This window comes from Ahaetulla prasina, chromosome 1, assembly GCF_028640845.1.
Source record: "Ahaetulla prasina isolate Xishuangbanna chromosome 1, ASM2864084v1, whole genome shotgun sequence".
NCBI classification, from domain to species: Eukaryota; Metazoa; Chordata; class Lepidosauria; order Squamata; family Colubridae; genus Ahaetulla; species Ahaetulla prasina.
In genome coordinates this window covers 317,201,391-317,220,659 of record NC_080539.1, presented here as the reverse complement: position 1 = coordinate 317,220,659, position 19,269 = coordinate 317,201,391, and the positions used below count along the sequence as shown (strand labels likewise).

At 39.7% G+C, this 19,269-nt stretch overlaps 2 protein-coding genes across 4 annotated transcripts in view; one reads left to right on the top strand and one right to left on the bottom strand.

Moving 5' to 3' along the window:
* Positions 1-8,514, top strand: part of PPP2R3C (protein phosphatase 2 regulatory subunit B''gamma) — a 28,644-nt gene extending 20,130 nt beyond the window's left edge. For 2 of the 3 annotated variants that reach the window (XM_058162257.1, XM_058162258.1), the window contains exons 10-13: positions 3,759-3,895; positions 4,544-4,681; positions 6,314-6,373; positions 7,448-8,514. In XM_058162257.1, the coding sequence (XP_058018240.1) occupies positions 3,759-3,895; positions 4,544-4,681; positions 6,314-6,373; positions 7,448-7,636 (524 nt within the window). In that variant the 3' untranslated portion in view covers positions 7,637-8,514. The remainder of the gene's footprint in view (positions 1-3,758; positions 3,896-4,543; positions 4,682-6,313; positions 6,374-7,447) is intronic. The other variant, XM_058162259.1, reaches the window with a different exon arrangement.
* A 333-nt stretch (positions 8,515-8,847) lies between these two features.
* SRP54 (signal recognition particle 54) overlaps positions 8,848-19,269 on the bottom strand; it is a 44,661-nt gene continuing 34,239 nt past the window's right edge. The window contains exons 16-17 of the mRNA XM_058162256.1: positions 11,703-11,800; positions 8,848-10,465 (exon numbers count right to left, since the gene is read on the bottom strand). Coding sequence (XP_058018239.1) covers positions 10,256-10,465; positions 11,703-11,800 — 308 coding nt within the window. The 3' untranslated portion in view covers positions 8,848-10,255. The remainder of the gene's footprint in view (positions 10,466-11,702; positions 11,801-19,269) is intronic.

Here is a 19,269-nt window from a genome sequence, read left to right as displayed (position 1 = left end):
AGCCTCCTGGTGCGGGACTTTGGGTGAAGGCTGGAGGAAAGTGCCACTGGTGGCGAAGAGCCAGAGGGCCTTGTTCCAGTGGGACTGCATCATGGCCTGGAACTGGCTGACATCTCAGCCAACTGAGCCTCCAAGTGCCTGTACCTGGCCTTGCACTCCTGCAGGACTTCCCTCTGTTTGGAACGCCTATGCTCATAGTCCTCAGTGAGGTGCTTGTGCTGAGCCTCCTTCTTGGCCAGATCCAATTTGAACTGAGCTGTTTAGCCAATTCTTTCTCTTAGTGGCTGCTTAGCTCCAACAACTGTTTCCTGTTGGGGCCCTAAGATCCCAGGCAGGCAAGCGAGGAGTAGTGAGTAGAGGCTGGCAAGGCGCCCTTCAACGTGAGTAACATTGAGTTGGCCATGCCCACAGTCACATGACCACCTTGCCATGACCACCCAGCCGGTCATTAGGCAGATCATATTAGTGGTCCACAGAATTTAAAATTACGAATTTAATGGTCCCTGAGGTCCGAAAGGTTGGGGACCCCTGCTCCAGAGGCTGCCATAACAATCTACTCCTACCCCCTCCTGCTATTTTTCTTGTAATTGCCATTATGTTGTTATAATCCAAAAGTGAGAGTATCTCAGAGAAGCAAAAGGAAAAGGCAAGTTTCTCTTTTATTTTGCTTTCTCTGTAACTTCAAGCTGCAACAGTTCATATCACCATAGCAACGAGAGTCATAGTCAGATTCATTACAGACAGTCCTCAACTTATGTCCTTAATGGAGCCTGTCCATTATAGTCACAAGCTGTGACGGTTATTGAATGAGACACGATCAACTTGGTTAATGACTACCACACCTGCTCTTCCCAATGTAGTCATTAAGCAACTCTGTGAGTCGTTAAGTAGAGGACATGCTGTCTCAGGGGTGGGAGAGATCATTGGAGGCTAACACAGGCTCAGCTTCAGTGGAACACAGCATGCCTCAAAGGCGTCCCCCATCCTTTAAGGCATGCTGTGTTCCACTTCCTGCTCCAGGAGGCCCTTGGGGCTGTTTTCCCACACCCTTTGCCTCAGACTCACTGCAGACCAGGAGCCTCCGTCCCAGAAATGGCACCATTTTGGGAGTGTCTACAATGAACTAGACACTCAGCATTCAATACCATCATTCCAGACACACTTCTAACTAAGCTAAACCACCTACAGGTACCTGAACACACTTGTAAGTGGAACATAAGCTTCCTAACAAACAGGAAGAAGCAGGTGAAGCTAAGCAGAATCATATCAGATACCTGTACAATTAGCACAGCCCTCCCCCCAAGCCTGTGTGCTCTCCCCACTTCTCTCTGTATACCATACCATACCAATGACTGCATCTCTAACGATCCATCTGTTAAACTACTGAAGTTTTCAGATGACACAACAGTGATTGGTCTCATTTGAGACAATGATGAATCAACATACAGACGGGAGGTTGAACAACTAGCCTCGTGGTGTGACCAAAACAATCTTGAACTGAACACACTCAAAACTGTAGAAATGGTGGTAGACTTTAGGAGAAACCCTTCCATACTTCCACCTCTCACAATACTAGACAACAGTGTCAACAGTAGAAACCTTTAAATTTCTAGGTTCTATCATATTGCAAGATCTAAAATGGACAGCTAACATCAAAAACATCATCAAAAAAGCACAACAAAGAATGTTCTTCCTATAGCAACTCAGAAAGCTCAAACTGCCCAAGGAGTTGCTGATACAGTTCTACAGAGGAATTATTGTGTCTGTCATCTGCACCTGTATAACTGGTTTGGTTCTGCAACCCAACAAGAGAGACACAGACTTCAGAGAATAATTAGAACTGCAGAAAAAAACAATTGCTACCAACCTGCCTTCCATTGAGGACCTGTATACAGCACGAGTCAAAAAGAGGGCTTTGAAAATATTTACAGACATCTCACATCCTGGACATATACTCTTTCAACTCCTACCCTCAAAACCACGCTATAGAGCACTGCACACCAGAACAACTAGACACAAGAACAGTTTCCCCCCAAACACCATCACTCTGCTAAACAAATAATTCCCTCAGCACTGTCAAACTATTTACTAAATCTGCACTACTATTAATCTCATCATTCCCATCACCAATCTTTTTCCACTTATGACTGTAACTTTGTTGCTTGTATCCTTATGATTTATATTGATATTGTTTCCTGCTTGCTTATTTGTACCTTATGACTATCATTAAGTGTTGTACCTTATGATTCTTGATGAAGGTATCTTTTCTTTTATGTACACTGAGAGCATATGCACCAAGACAAATTCCTTGTGTGTCCAATCACACTTGGTCAATAAAAATTCTGTTCTGTTCTGTTCCGTTCCATTCCATTTCTATTTCTATTTCTATTCTATTGTGGATGTTCCAAAATTGCACAAACTTTCCAGAGGGTCCAATGCAGCCTATGGATTCTGAGGGTGGAGCAGTCCTTGAATTCCATCTACATTCACTACTGTGGTGTAATCTGTATTAACGATATGGTCAGCCATCCTCATTTTTTAATCACTTTTAGAAATAATTTATCTGCAGAATGCCAAGAAGCTGGCCAACACCCTTCCCTCCCTAGGCAAAGATAAGACTCTTTTCTGTGAGTTAAACCTCTTTCAGGATTGTAAAGTGAAAAGAAATATAGAAGATTTAAAGATTCAAGAATTTTCTGCAAAAGAACTTTAAGAAGACTTAAGAAAGTATTTAAATGGATAAAGGGGACAGTTACTTTCTTATTTTTGTATTTTTATTACTTTACTTTTGTCTTTGACAAAAGTGTTTTGGCATAAATTTGAACTAAGCTACTCAAAGAAACCAGACATTTGTAGGAATGCTTTTTGTTCATTGTTAAAGAATGCATCTAATTGTCAGACTCTACATAACAAAAGGTTTGCTACAGATAGTCATCTACATGTAGTCCTCAATTTAATCTCTTTTTATTTTATAATCCCAAAAGAAGGGATAGGCTGCTTTCAACTCTACTCCTTAGCTAATTAAAAACCTTCCATTTCTGCAATTTATTCATGAGGAGCAACCAATGCGAATGCTAGTAGAGGTCTCATGACCTCTCATTGGTCCAGGGAGATTTTGCAGAGCAACATCCATCTTCCAGCCTATATTCTTAGTAGTGATATCTCTCCTTTCCTTTGAAGATGTCAGCCTGACATAATTCCTTACCAGAAATTTTTATATAGTTATCTAATAAACCTTGAGGTTTTGTCCACCAAACCTACTGTTAATTTTTCTTTGGATGCTATTGGTTCTACTTTGCATAAGTACAAACAAATCTTAATGGGCAGAATACCCGTATAGCTTAATTAAGGCTGAACGCTGGACATATTCAGTGAGTGCAAATAACCAGAGCAGATTAAAATGTGGTAGTACACAGAATGTCTTGGATTGTAGCTTCTTGAATAGAACACGGCTTGCTGGCTAGGAGATCTCATTGGTAAATACCAGTGCTCCTACATCTTTTGTTTTATTACATGGGTTTCTGAAATTCGTAACAGATCTTTATAGCCTTCTCAGGACAAAAATTCCTTTTCCATTCATGTGTTGAAAATTAGAGGTTTTTTCTCTAGAAATCTAAAACGTTATGGCATATATTATACTATGAAACTTGTATAATACGCAAGCTGTATTAATCTTTTCTCATTATCTTTTAACTGTAAAATGGTACAGAAAGTGCATTTCTCCCTTTTATATTTCCCCCTTTTCCCATCCTCTGCAGGCCAATATTTGAATCTTGACAAAGATCACAACGGCATGCTTAGCAAAGAAGAATTGTCTCGATATGGAACAGGGACACTAACCCACATCTTTTTGGATCGGGTCTTCCAGGAGTGTCTGACCTATGATGGAGAAATGGTATTCCCCTCATAGATAGCAGTAGTATAGTGTGTTTCATGAAACAATGTTTTTTAATTGATCTCCTGTAGTTTCTAAGATTGTAACGTAAAATGCATATTAACTAAATAGAATGAAAGAAACATTCACTTTTCACTGGCAGCTGAAACCCACACATGGTATTTTTCATAACTGACTTTGCATTCTTAATGAGAAGAAGAAATCTCATTGTAAAGAGAGGACAGTGAGTTCTTCATTATTTTTCTTTTTCTGCCAAAACCCGGAACAGTGAACAATTTATAATCTGAAAGTAACTGACATGAATACACAACCATAATGTGTCTAAAGTAAAATATAGAATTTCCTTTTCATATATACCATATTTTTAATTTTTGAGATGGAGTTTTGGACTTTGATTCTTATTAACTCCAAGAACACATCTTATAGAGAATGATTGTGACATACAATAGGATATCTGTATGCTTTTTAGGAATTTTAAAACTGTATTCAGTTTCTGCTAGAAAATTTCTGCTAGGCCATTTCTATTTCATGCTGACTTTCACTAAAAAGTAACTGCTCTCCTACAAGGAAATAGTCATCAATTATGGTTTGCTTGCAAAATCAATTTTAAAAGAGGACTATAATAAACATGATTGCATCTGCTTTTAGGACTATAAGACGTACTTGGACTTTGTACTTGCATTAGAAAACAGAAAGGAACCTGCAGCTTTGCAGTATATTTTCAAATTGCTTGATATAGAGAACAAAGGATACCTGAATGTCTTTTCCCTTAATTATTTTTTTAGGGTAAGTCCCTTTTTGTAAAGGTAGGTCATTCTTTTGTATATGTGTTGTAACCATTGTGCTTTTGCTTAGAAACCAGCTGGTGATTACTTTAAAGTACCTCTATTTATTACAAGACGTCAAAATACAAACATTTAAAATTTTACATTAAAAAAATTCAGAATTATTTTCAGAATATCTTACATTATAGTACCATATTGCTGTGCTTGTAATTAAATATTAGTTTTTCTTTAAAAAAAATCAATAAACCCAGCTTCTTTTTTGAGGAAAGAATTGCTAATAACCTCTAATGGTTAACAGAATATTATTTTAGCTACTGCCATGATAGAAGAGCTTAAATTGCTGTCTAATTATATGATAGCTTTTAGTGTAAATTTTAAGTTGCTCTTTCTAGTTTGTTTTGCTGATTTGACTGGGAAATAATTCAGATTAACAAAATTTACAGTTGTTTACTAATCCCAGAAAAATAAGTACTTCACAAGCCACATTGATTAATGAATCAACAGTTTCACAGAGATCTATCAGTATAAATATTAAGACTGGAAACACTATTCTAGCCTTCACAAGATCAATATAAATGTTAGTTGACTTAATATTTTTCTCTATTTTCAGCAAACGGAATATTCCTAATTAATAAGCAATCTTTGGAAATGGTGATAATGAGTGGCTTCACTGTTATATTCACAAGATATTAATACGTTTTATTAAGATTCAAGTAATTAAGCACCATTAATTATTTGTAAAATCTATTCCACCCCACCAATCCCCCCCAGCATGTCACCTAATATTGTTCCTCCAACTTGGTGGCTACTAAATAAAAATATTACATTGTGAATGATCCAAGAATAGGCTAATTTAGTCAGAGGTTTTTACTGTCACCTCCCCCAAACTCTGGAACCTTTTCAAAGCCTTTATAATAAACGCTCTGCAGGTTTAAACTACATCAGGAACTGTGGTTTTTTAGCAGCATGAAGCAGATTAATTCCTCTGTAATAAACAACACTTTGGCCCTTCATTTTCCAATTATTTTTTTTCTGCCAGCATACACATAATAGTTAGGCTGAAAATTTGAGGCTAAAAGCTTATTTTAACAATGAGACATGCTGCTCTGTTCTTTTTTTTTAATGGGCTAAGAGTTAGGAATGATTGCAAATAGATTGAGCAGATGGTCAGTCTTTTTTCTCTTGGTAAAATTGATGACATATTTTGTAGTACAAGACCTGAATGTAACCCATGCTATTCCTGAAAGGAGTTAAAGTGAACATGGGTCCACAGCTTTCCAAATAATTGATATTGGCCAGAATCAATATCATTAATACTGTATGCTTTGAATTACAAGTTCACTCTGTTGTATTTCAAGTTAAATCTCTTGGTAGTAGGACATCTAGGTTCCTTAAATATTATGAACAGATAGATAATATTGGTTTTACTGTATAGAATATTGTAAAATGCTATGTTCGATGCTCAAGTCAATGTTAATTGTCATCACAATTGCTACAGTATTTTGGCCCTGTACATTTTTGGACTTTTGCATCTTTGCAAAATTGCCCAACTATTGCAATTCTAATTAAGCTTACATTATGTACATCTTCATTTTTAAAACGTTATCTATCTCTTTAATTTTTGTCCTTGTAGGCTATTCAAGAACAAATGAAAATCCATGGACAAGATCCAGTTTCTTTTCAAGATGTGAAGGTTAGAATTCTGATCAAAATGTATTCGTGTGCAATACTTAGTAAACTTACTTTTGAAGTAGTTCTCTGATAGTCAGCAATATGGTTACATACACTATATACTAGAATGTGCATCTTATGGTTACATAAAGTTGATTTCATTGAACAAGCAGAAATAGTTTTCTCGGGGTTGCATTCTAGCTATATTTGTTTGAATTACAATATCTTTTTTTAAAAAAACAATACGAAATTATACTATCTACTATTTAAAGTAATTATTATTTATTTAAGTTTATTATAGTTTCCCACTCCCATAGACTCTGGGCAGTTTACAAATATGAATGCAAAATAGTGAAAACCATTAAAAAAATACAACCACATAGGTAAAGAGATCTGGAGCATACCAGTTCTGCCAGAACATACCAGGGAAGCAGAAATTATTGGAGATAGGTGGTTCCTCAGATATCCAGGCCCCCTGACATAAAGTGCTTTGTAGGTAACAACTAGCACCTTGAATTGCACCCAGAAACCAACTGGCAACCAATGCAGTTCACACACCAGTGAGGACATTAGGCATATTAAGAGGTGTCCATTAACGCTTCCAGTTTCATTTATAACACTTGTAGCTTCTGATTGTCTTCAAGGGCAGCCTCATGTAGCCTCATTGCAGTAATCCAGTTGTGGAGTGCAGAACAGAACACATAGGTAATCACCTCCACATAAAGGCTGAATTACTTTTATTGAGATTAGCTATCAGAATCTGCAAATCTGGTTATGTCATACCGTTTATCCCTTATAGTTTTAATGAATCGAAGCATTTACCTGAGAAGCTTCCATCTATTATCTCAGTGGTCTGCAGTTAAAAAATTATCCCTTGCCACCTTATTAATGGAGCTTATATATTTCCATCCAGATCTTCCTTATTTATTGCATATTAGTACACATTGTATTTGTGCTATGTAGTCTTCTATTGTTCATAAGAACAAAAAGGTATAAGAAGGGAACATTTAGTTTAATTAAATAATTTGGTTTTTTTATGGGCGTATAAGTTTATACCATGAGACACTAATAAATTGTTAAATTTTATTTTTTCTAGGATGAAATCTTTGATATGGTAAAACCTAAAGATCCTTACAAGATTTCACTTCAAGATTTAATCAATAGTAGTCAAGGAGATACAGTCACCAGTATTTTAATTGATCTTAATGGCTTCTGGACTTATGAAAACAGAGAAGTTCTTGTGGCCAGTGATAATGACAGTACAACAGATCTTCTTGATACATGATTTAACAGTAATAGATTGTATTATTGGAGATATGCCCAACTGATACAGTGACTGCTTGAGGCTGAATAGCAAATTCATTGCACATTTCACTGAAGAAGAAAAAAATTGAAATAAACCTCAGTTGAGGTTTTGAAAAATGCTTACTAAGACCTGTTATTAAATGTTAAAAAGAGCTGTTGGTAAATTAACGTTTATTTAAATCATTTCAGAATCTATAGTAGCAATCCATACTGCATTTAATAAGTTATATGGTTCAGAAATTTTCTGAAATATTTCAGTTTTGTACTGTTGAATGACCTTTGCTAAAACAAAATCCAAAATCTGTTAAGTTTTTCTCTGTGTGCAATTACGAATGTTTAACCTAATTCTGAAGATTAACAGAATAGTACCTGTCAGCTGGCCATATTGATGAAGTCAAATATCACTCATTTCCACAGAAGACTAATATATCAAGCAGCTATGTGTATAAGTCAATCTCCCCAACCAGTTGTCATTCAGAAGTGTTGAACTTAGTTGTAGCAATATGGCTCCATTTAGATCCCATGTTAAAGAATGTTGATTTGTATAAAATTCAAAAATACAAATCATGGTAAGTTAAAATGCTTGGATAATAATCAAGTATGTATTGTCATTTTGCCTGTATTGGGTACAGTTTTTTAAACTATGTTTTAAGCTTATTATGTTCTAGCTAAATTTCGGTTTCCCTAAGCTTTAACATGAGTGACACAATAAATCTAAGACTGGGTAAAGTGCTGTTATGAAATGTAAAAGGAAGATGCATAAATAAGCTAGGAGAATAAGGATGGCATGTTTTACAAACATACTGGAAGCCTTGAGTGTCTATGTAATAGCAATAAATAGAATACAGTTTTTAAAAAGGACTGTCTTGTTAATTGTATACAACTGATCAAATCCTGCTAAACTCAGTGCAGATTAGATCTTGTAATCGGTTCCATAGGAAGAACATTATGGCACTGTTTTTGCTCCCAATATCAGATATCTGACATCAATTGTCAGTCCTGTAACAACATCCATGGACTCAGCTGTCATTATAATTATATTAAATATACATTTTAATGCATTTACAAGAAAAGAAACATGTCATTTGCAAATTCTAAAAAATATTAAAAGGTAAGGCACAATGACTAGAAGAACCTCGTAACAAACCCTTCCCTATTCATTATTGTAGGAACATTTCTGACTAGCAAAAATTAGAGCAAGATAATCAGTTTATTAACTATGTTGCCTTAGAATTTTTTATATCCTGTACAGTGATTTGAATAATTATGTTACATATTTTATAGCCAACAACTATATCATTTTGTAATCCAAAATGGATGCGTATATTGAGAGAAAACTGTCCAAACATTTTAAAAAGTACCAAACGAGCAGTATATTAGATGAGATTTCTCCCGATCAGATGGCAATGAAGGCAAAAACATATATTCTTTATCTTTGCCATTTTTATCCATTCTGTTAGTACTATATAGTGTATTGCAGTTTTTTTTAAATTCCAGCTAAATTTATACAAATGTATATGTTTAAAAACAGATTGAAGGGGCAATGTAAACTACTGAAGTCATTATATCCAGAAAGTGCTTAGGGAGCAGAACAACTTTGCTGAATACATCCCATTACACTACATGCACACAATCCATTCAGCTCTAATCTCTATCTATAAACTTCATGTTGCAGATGTTTTATGGATTGTCCTACAGAAAATTTCCGTTTACAGTAGATTTTCAGTGTTTCTTAGGATGAACAGATTTTTAGTTTGAAAATTCACAATTGTCATAATAGGTGGTTCTTCCTATTAAAAATAAATATTTCTGAGATGTTAAATTTTACATGTGATTGACTTCAGTTTTTAAGGTCAGAACAGTGATAGGTACATGTATGAAACTATGAACATACAGTACTAATAATTCATCATACTTCACAAACGGCACATTCATTTAAAAGTTTGCTCAGTGTTTACATTCAACAATAATTCATCTAATATTTATGTAGACTAAGTATCAACTCTTTGGAATAGTGGAATTCTTTTCTATCACATTTTGTATAGCCTGAGATTTAATATCAACCAATTGATACTCTTTAGATTCTTCTTTGTTGGACCTGCAACACTTATCCTTTATCAATTTTTAGATGAATTTTAAGAGCATTATTTACTTTAGCAAATATTAACAAAACCACATGAATTAGATGACTGCTGGACATTCATATAAACATGTGCAACAGTGCAATTAGACTAAATCATGAAGGTATTTATTTTCCAGTTAGTTTAAAATTTTCACCTAGCTTTCAGTAAGTAACGTTATAAAAACAAAACAGACTTTTAAACAAAAAGAAACATAGTTATCAGTCCATAACTACCATGAAGGCACCAGGTGCTCGGGAAAGATCTTTTACTTCTGCATAGAAGGATCAAAATAGAACCCATTTATTTCCATTTTATAATAGGTGAAATAAATATCTTGGTCTTTATTAGACAGATATGGACTGAAGAAACTAATATTAATATCATGGCCATATTTTAAAATAAATTACATGCCACCAAACATGCAAAAAAGGACCAACAAATGTTTGGCAATTCAAGAAATGTTACTATATGTCATTCTAAGCAGACACTACAGTAAAATCTCGTTTACTTTCTACAACGGACTGATCCTCTCCTTCACTTTCAAAATTTAGATTCATGAATGTACTACAGGCTGTATCCCTTGGCTGGGCTGTCTGAATAGCCATTCCTTCTTGGCTCTGCTTCTGTTCTTGAAACCTCCTTTCGGCTTCCTCTGACAATTTGTTTTCTTCCTCTTCTTCCTCCTCCTAAAAGAATCGATATATTTTACAACAGATTACTTCTCAACAAGCTTTAATCTTATCAAATACTTTAAAATATGCATCACTGTTGCAATATATTGTAAATGCTCTTTCAAAAAATGCCCAGAATTGTAGGTCAGAAAATGTGTCTGAAGCTAGGCTGCTAACTGATGATGCAAGATACAAAATTAATATGAGGCCTCACTGAATAAAACTGTCTGGTTCAGATCTGAAAATGCATCTGCTGTTGAAAAAAACCTACTTCTGGCACATAGGAAGGAATATTCCCAGTCTAGGAAATATCTTCCTGCAGGAATTCCATTTCACTCCCACTCTTTCACTGTGGCTTTAACTTTTAAATGCTTTCAGTATCCATTTAATTATAAATTTTAAATTAATGTGTATTTTCCTTTTGATTTTAAACTCTTACTAGCTACTCTGAGTGTTTATCAAAGGAGAAAGGTACCGGTAAGTATAAATGAAATGAAATAATATTGGAATACTTATACGGTTCAACCAAAAACATTCCAATACTGAATGAAACAATAATACAACTGAATTACAATTGTCAGCAGAAACACTGACAAGATCAAAAGTGTCTCTAAAATGGCTTTTGTACAAACCATTCTGGGTTTGAAATAGCTGTTTATACCTGTTCAATAGCTGTGGGTCATAGCCAAACTAAGCATGCAACTAAACATTCTAAGCAGAATTGTTTGAGGGGAAGGGGAGTAAGAATGGGAAAAAGCAATGGTTACTGAAGGAGGGGAGAGAGGGGGGAGAAGAAAGGGAAATTATTGCAAAGATGGGGTGTTGGGAAGGCCACACTAAGCATTCTTCGCAACAGTTAAGAGGATGGAGGAGAATGAAAAAAGTGACGGGTGGGGGGCGGGGTAGATCAATGGAACATGCTGCATTCATATCTGCTGCAGGAAAACAAGGGGTGATGCAAACCAGCTTTGCCCTACTTGCTCAGTAAATCCCTTCATGGTGCGTGGGAATTTTGTTTCATCTTAAACTATGAGCATGAGAAATGCCCTGGCTTTTATTCCTGGCAAATCACAGCTCATGCAGAATGATTTACTAGCAGCAAGTGCTCTGTGCAAGTGCTCTGTGCTTCTTTCTGTTTTGAAACAAATATCATCTGTGTATATTCCTACTGTGAAGCAATTACATTAATAGTGTCATTTACAGAAAAAGATTTTGCAACATCTATGCTGTTGATTTTTTAAAAAAAGCATACCTCCTTTTTCATTCTGTAGTATTCATCTATGGCATATTGGTATTTTGGTGTACTGATGCCCAGAACAGAGGCAATCTTTTCACCAAGGAAGTCGCACACTGAATAAATGAAATAAATGTTTTATGAATGTTCCAGATTAATTCTTGAGCATAGTTTCAATCAACACTCAGGAACCATTTTCACAATGAGACAACTTTTAGACAACCACACAAATTCAATATTTTATGAGCACATTATAGTCATTCTCACAACATGATAGCCATGATGGGAATTATTAGCCATGAAATACCAATTTAGCAGAATGTGAGGCACTTAATTATCCAGGCACTCAAATGATGCAACTATGTCTTTTTTTCAGGGCAGATGGTAGGAAAGAGTGGATTGCAGCTACTATTTTTTGTCTCTTAAAAATACCTATGTTGCTTTTATCATGCCCTGAGGCATTCCTTTAATTTGGGGGAAAATAAATATTTTTGTGACTAGTGCAGTATACCTCAGGGTCACCTGAGTACTGCAAATGGGTATGGAGCTTTCTTGGAACTGTTGAAAGGACTATGTTGTAGACTGAAGATAGATGATGTTGTAGCTCTCCCCATCTCTCCCCATCGGCCCATTAGGCACGTGCTTCGTCCTCTTTGTCAACTTGAAGGACGATCACGGGCCATGTGGGCGCCTTTTATCATCTTAGAGGACGCCCATGGGCTGGCTGCAAGGGGACCTTTTGAAAATCTTTGGCCCCAGTTGGGTAAACTGAGGATGGTCCTGGACAATCCTAGCTTGACTACTGTAGGACTTCATCCTTTTCCCCCTCCCCTCGTCCATATACCACCCCTCGAGATTGGATATGAGGGGTTGGTGCTCTGACTTAATCATGGCGGTTTTTCATCCACTGCCTAAGAACTATATCTCGTCTGTCTTTCACCCGGAATTACTGGTGTGTCAATTTTCATCTTGACAGGTCCAGGATGGGTCTGCTTGCCGGACTCTTATCATGCGGATATTTACAGCGGCTGACCTTCTTGCCCTGCGAGATTCCCCTCTCTCGCGGGTTTGGCCCTCCACATTATCGAGGGCCCATCTTGAGGACGGGTTTTGGAACCCCGAGAGATGGCATGCCAAAAATAGGAGACTCAGGGGATTTTTAACTAATTGTTTAAACCGGTTTTTAAAGGGGAGTTTAAATGGGAATTTAAAGGGGGGGGGGGGGGGGAGGGATTTGACGGGTGGGGGAGAGAACCCGTCGGGGAGGGATCCAGCCCCTGTGCTTGTTCGTGGCACTACTTCACCTGGTCTGAAGGCAGGGGGGGGAGGGCTCTGTTCCAGGACTAGAGGGTTGTTCGATCTGTACGGTAAGTGGGAGAGGCAGATATGGCAGAGGGGGGGGGGCGTATCGAGAGTTGGGAGCACGTGTTCGATGTCTGAAAGTGATCACGTGCTCCGGCCCCCCAGTCCCTACCCGTTCCTTGGGCGGCCATGATCCTCAGAGCTTGGATCTTCGGCTGATGTTATGTAATGCCCGGTCCGTGGTTAATAAAGCTCCCCTGATTTGCGATCTTATTCAGGGGGAGTCCGCAGACCTTATGGGCATTACGGAGACCTGGTTGGGTCCAGAGGGGGGGGTTCCCCTTGTTGAGCTGTGCCCTCCAGGTTTCCAAGCAGTTCATCAGCCGAGGGCCCAAGGTAGGGGTGGGGGGGTGGCAGTTGTTATTAAGGAAGATCTAGAGCCGAGGGAGGCCACTGTTTCTCAGATTGCCGGCTGTGAATCCCTCTATGTGCGGTGGGGCCATAGGAATCAGTTGGGCTTGTTGATCGCGTACCTGGCTCCTTGCTGCGTGACCACAGCCCTGCCTGAGCTGTTGGAGGTACTTGCCGTGTGGCGGTTGAGACCCCCAGACTTATAGTCATGGGGGATTTCAACCTTCCATCAGCTGGCTTGTTATCAACGGCAGCTCGGGAGTTCCAGGCTTCCATGACGGCCTTGGACTTGATTCGAGTAAATGATGGCCCTACGCACATGGGGGGAGGCACGCTGGATCTGATTTATATCTCTGGACAGTGGTTAAATGATCTGGAATTAGATGATTTAGTAACAGAACCAATGTCATGGTCCGATCATTTTCTCCTTCGCCTAGACTTCCGAACCGCCACTCACCATCGCAGGGAGACGGAACCTATACGTTGGTTCCGTCCCAGGCGCCTGATGGACCCCGAGAGGTTCCTGACGGAGCTTGGGCCATTCCCTGAGGATCTGGCCCACGGCACAACTGAGGAACTAGTCGTGGCCTGGGAACAGGCCGCGGCTGGGGCCTTGGGCCATGTCGCGCCTTTGCGGCCTCTGACCCGGCGCAGATCTCGTCCGGCCCCTTGGTTTTCCGAGGGGCTGAGGGAGATGAAACGCCGGAGAAGACGCCTAGAGAGCACCTGGAGGTCCAGTCGTTCCGAAGCTGATCGGACACTAGTTAGGTCCTATTCTAGGACCTACCTAGTGGCAATGAGGGAGGCGAGGCGTTCTTACGGCTCCACCCTCATTGCGTCGGCAGATAACTGCCCGACCGCCCTGTTTCGGTGACCCGCTCCCTCCTTGATCAGGAGGTGCGGGATGATCCTTTGCAGGGACGTGCCGAGGAGTTTAGTGGTTATCTATACGATAAAATCGCTCAGCTCCGGGACGGCCTGGACCGAAATTGGGATGATCCAAGCGAGGGAGAGGAGGCACGTCTTGTCGAGTCTGTTTGGGATGAGTTTGACCCTGTGGCTCCCGAGGACGTGGACAGGTTGTTGGGGAGGCTTCACGCCACGACATGTTTACTGGACCCGTGTCCTTCCTGGCTGGTACTGGCCACTCAGGAGGTGACACGAGGCTGGCTCCAGAGGATTATCAACGCTTCTTTGTTGGAAGGGGTTTTCCCTGCCGCCTTGAAAGAGGCGGTGGTGAGACCCCTCCTCAAGAAGCCCTCCCTGGACCCAGCTATTTTGGGCAATTATCGTCCAGTCTCCAACCTTCGCTTTGTTGCGAAGGTTGTAGAGAGTGTTGCGGCGCGACAGCTACCCCAATACCTGGATGAAGCCGTCTATCTAGACCCATTTCAGTCCGGCTTCCGACCCGGAGACAGCACGGAGACAGCTTTGGTCGCATTGGTGGATGATCTCTGGAGGGCCAGGGATAGGGGTTACTCCTCTGCCCTGGTCCTATTAGACCTCTCAGCGGCTTTTGATACCATCGACCATGGTATCTTGCTGCGCCGGTTGGGGGGATTGGGAGTGGGAGGCACCGTGTATCGGTGGTTCTCCTCCTATCTCTCCGACCGGCCGCAGACGGTGTTGACAGGGGGGCAGAGGTCGACCGCGAGGTGCCTCACTTGTGGGGTGCCGCAGGGGTCGATTCTCTCGCCCCTTCTGTTCAACATCTATATGAAGCCGTTGGGTGAGATCATCAGTGGCTTCGGGGTGAGATACCAGCTGTACGCTGATGACACCCAGCTGTATTTTCCACCCCGGCCACCCCAATGAAGTTGTTGAAGTGCTGTCCCGGTGTTTGGAAGCCGACGGGTCTGGATGGGGAGAAACAGGCTCAAGCTTAATCCTCCAAGACGGAGTGGCTGTGGATGCCGGCATCCCGATTCAGTCAGCTGCAGCCGCAGCTGACTGTTGGAGGCAGTTATTGGCCCCAAAGGATAGGGTGCGCAACTTAGGTGTCCTCCTGGATGAACGGCTGTCGCTTGAGGATCATTTGACGGCCGTCTCCAGGAGGGCCTTCCACCAGGTTCGCCTGGTTCGCAGTTGCGCCTTCCTTGATCGGGATGCCTTGTGCACAGTCACTCATGCGCTCGTTACCTCTCGCTGGATTATTGTAATGCTCTCTACATGGGGCTCCTTGAGGTGCACTCGGAGGCTTCAGTTAGTCCAGAATGCAGCTGCGCTGGTGATAGAGGGAGCTACGCGTAGCTCCCACGTAACACCGCCTCCCGCGCAGACTGCACTGGCTACCTGTGGCCTTCGAGTGCACTTTAAGGTTTTGGTTACGACCTTTAAAGCGCCCATGGCTTAGGGCCTGGGTACTTACGGGACCGCCTGCTGTTACCGCATGCCTCCCACCGACCCGTACGCTCTCACAGAGAGGGACTTCTCAGGGTGCCGTCCGCCAAGCAATGTCGGCTGGCGGCCCCCAGGGGAAGGTCCTTCTCTGTGGGGGCTCCCACACTCTGGAACGAGCTTCCCCCAGGTTTACGCCAAATACCTGACCTTCGGACCTTCCGTCGCGAACTGAAGACACATCTTTTCATTCGCGCGGGGCTGGCTTAAATTTTATCGATTTTAAATTTTTTATTAATAATTTTAAATGGGGTTTTAGTTTATTATATATTTTAAACTTTTTAGGCTAATTATAAAATAAGTTTTTTAATTTGCATTTTAAATTGTACATTGTATTGCCTGTTTTATTTTTGCCTGTACACCGCCCTGAGTCCTTCGGGAGAAGGGCGGTATAAAAATCAAAATAATAAAATAAATAAAATAAATCTGCATTTAAAAAACAAAGGCCACTCTTGAAGACAGCAAAGTCTACATTTTGGACAGAGAGGACCGTTGGTTTGAAAGAGGAGTCAAAGAGGCTATGTCAAAATTAAACAGCCTTCTCTCAAAATTTACGCTACTCGGGTGACCCTGAGAACACAGATAAACCTCCAAGTGGCCTCAATGACTCTCAAAAAGAATGCAAATGGCCAGCTGTCTGCAAGGAATATAAATTCTTCCATTCCCCACCATCCAGCCAGAGCTGAAGAAGCTTCTTGGATGAGAAGTGAAAAGTCTTCAAAGAAAAACAAGAGCCCAATTTCCTCTTGGAAAAAAGCACCTTTGGGACAACCATGACCTGGATGACTGGGAATTTAAAAATTCTGACCTTGGAATTTTGTTTTGAATATCAGCCCTGAATGCAGTACACCTCATAAACCTTCTACCCAAAAAGTAAATTGGGACTCAGAATGTATTCCTGATCTAGTACAAATTATCCAATGAACTTTTAGAATGATCTGATTTTACTTCCATCTTTCTCAATTTCAAACAACTAATGAAGCAAAGCGGAAGGTATATTTATAGGAACTAAAGGGTAGATTTCACTGAAATATTTTTTCACACCAGTGTCCAATTTACTCATGCCAGTTTATGATGAACAGTCGGCATTGAAAAGTGCAGACTGAAAGGTTTTTGTTTTATAATGTGCTTCAATTTATTCTATGAAGACAAATAGCATTTAATGCCAATTTTAAACTTCAGTGAACACTGAACAGGCCTGGTGACTAAGGAAATTAGTGTTTTCAGAACTTCCTGAATGTCTTCTCTTGGCTAAAGAACAAAATTTAACAGTGCATGGAATTATTTCATCAGTATTATTTCCCCTTCAAGAAACATCATTCAAGGACATCATTCAAGCTCCCATGAATTTATACTACTATTACACTGGCTGACCTATGTCATTGGATTCTTATCAACTTATTGTCTGTGTATGCACACTGAAACAGAACAAGCTCATACCTGAGAGTGTTGATGTGGCTACTCTTAGCATCTGAAACCACAAATAAGGACCCCACGTTAGTGTTGCCTGCAATAAAGAGTTTAATTGTTTAGTTTATGCCAAAAAAATTATTTTAAGAGAAACCCACTGTACCTCTTTCATTAATATCCCATGTTACCCTTTCTGAGTTCAACATAATATAAACAGCATTCAGATTCCCATCTGGCATCAATTAAATCAGATGCTTTTTAAATACTAATTTAATATTAGTACATAATATTAATTTAATCCTAATACAATACTAATGACATTTCCTGAATCAAGAGAATATGGATCTTAAAAAGAAATATTCATATTCAAACAATCAATATTGTTGATTATGAGCATCAATTTCTACAAGGTGTGTCTATCTTAATATATTTTGATTTTCTTCTGCTCTCATATCATGTTTTATACTGTTCTAGAGCAGCATTCCCCAACCTTTCCAAGTTGAGAGGAGGGGAAAGAGGGATAGTTTTGTGTGAGGGCAGACTCGCCCAAGTGGAGCTGAAAGTGCTGGCGCTCACCGCTTGTGTGAGTTGAGTTGTGCACATGCTCATGCAGCCCAGTTGCAAATAGGCCCCGGGCCACAGGTTGGTGACCCCTGTTCTAGAGTGTTCAGAGAAGTTACTCAGAAATCAGTAGGAGAAAGCTATTACACAAGGAAAATTCTGTTGCCCCATTTTATGATCTTTTTTGCCACAGTTGTTAAATGAATCACTGCAATTGTTGAATTAGTAATATGGTTCTTAAGTAAATCTGGCTACCCCATTGACTTTGCTTGCCAGAAGGTCACAAAAGGTGATTACATGACCCCAGGATACTGCAACCATCATAAAAATGGGTGGAGGGACTTCCGGTGGCTCCGCGTGTGTTGGAGACAGTCCTTCGGACCGCCGCTCCTGTGATTCTGTTAAAGCCGCTCAGACAGCGCAAATCAGCTGTGGCGCCTTCAAGCTCCAGGAATAATTCCTGGAGCTTGAAGGGTGAGAGCTCCCTGTTTAAACCTGGCAAATGCTTCAGATCCGGGAAGCTTCTGCATCTATGCAGAACAAAGCGCTCGCGACCATCTCTGCTATCAAGATGAAGATATCCTAATTACTTTAAGCAGATGGAGCGGAGGCAAGAGGCAGGGCGGATGTATGTTTTAGATCTCATCTCAATCCTCAGAAGGTATTTGAGAAGAAGGAAAATGGCGGATTTGTTTAATGAGGCGTGAAAACGAAACTTAAGGAAGTCCTTGTTAACATTGTTAGTGCCTTGTTAACTCTGTTTAAATTTGATGGATTTTATACTTAAGTGAAGAAATCTCAAAGAGAAAAGCCGAAGGTTTATAGAACTGATTTACCCTTTTCAAATAAGTTGCTTGAAAATATTTGACTTTGTTGCAATTTACAAAGTTAAAGCAAGATGGCTTCTAAACAAATACAGCTTGCTGATTCTAAGGGAGCTGCCTCACTAGTTCAAATACACAAATTATAAGAGGAGCTGAAAGAATTTCTGAAGGCTCAAATTTTTGCCCGAGACAAAAAACTTAAGGAAATTGAGGAGAAATTATTGGAAATTAAAAATTCTGCTACAGCTGAGAATGAAGACTTACAAGAAGATATGAGGTCAGCCTTTATGACTATGTTTGAATTTATAAAAAAGCTGGATGGAAAAGTGCATGAGATCGATCAAATTAACTTGAATTTAAAAAGTCAAATAGAGGAGCTTCGGAACAAGGTGGAGAAAGCAGATGAAGAACAAGTTTTATTACAATATAAAATAATGGAATCTGCATTGAGGGTGAGAGGTTTAAAAGAAAATAAGCAAGAGAATCTAAAAAAGATATTTGCAGAAGCCTTCTCACAGGTGATTGGACTGACATCAGTGGATCTTGAAAATCAAATTGAGAAAATTTACCATGTTAATTCATGGGTGGCAAGGTAGAGACAATTGCCAAGGGATATAGTGATTTATTTTACATCTAGGAAGATCAGGAGTGAAATTTCACAAGCCTCCTATAAAAGTAAA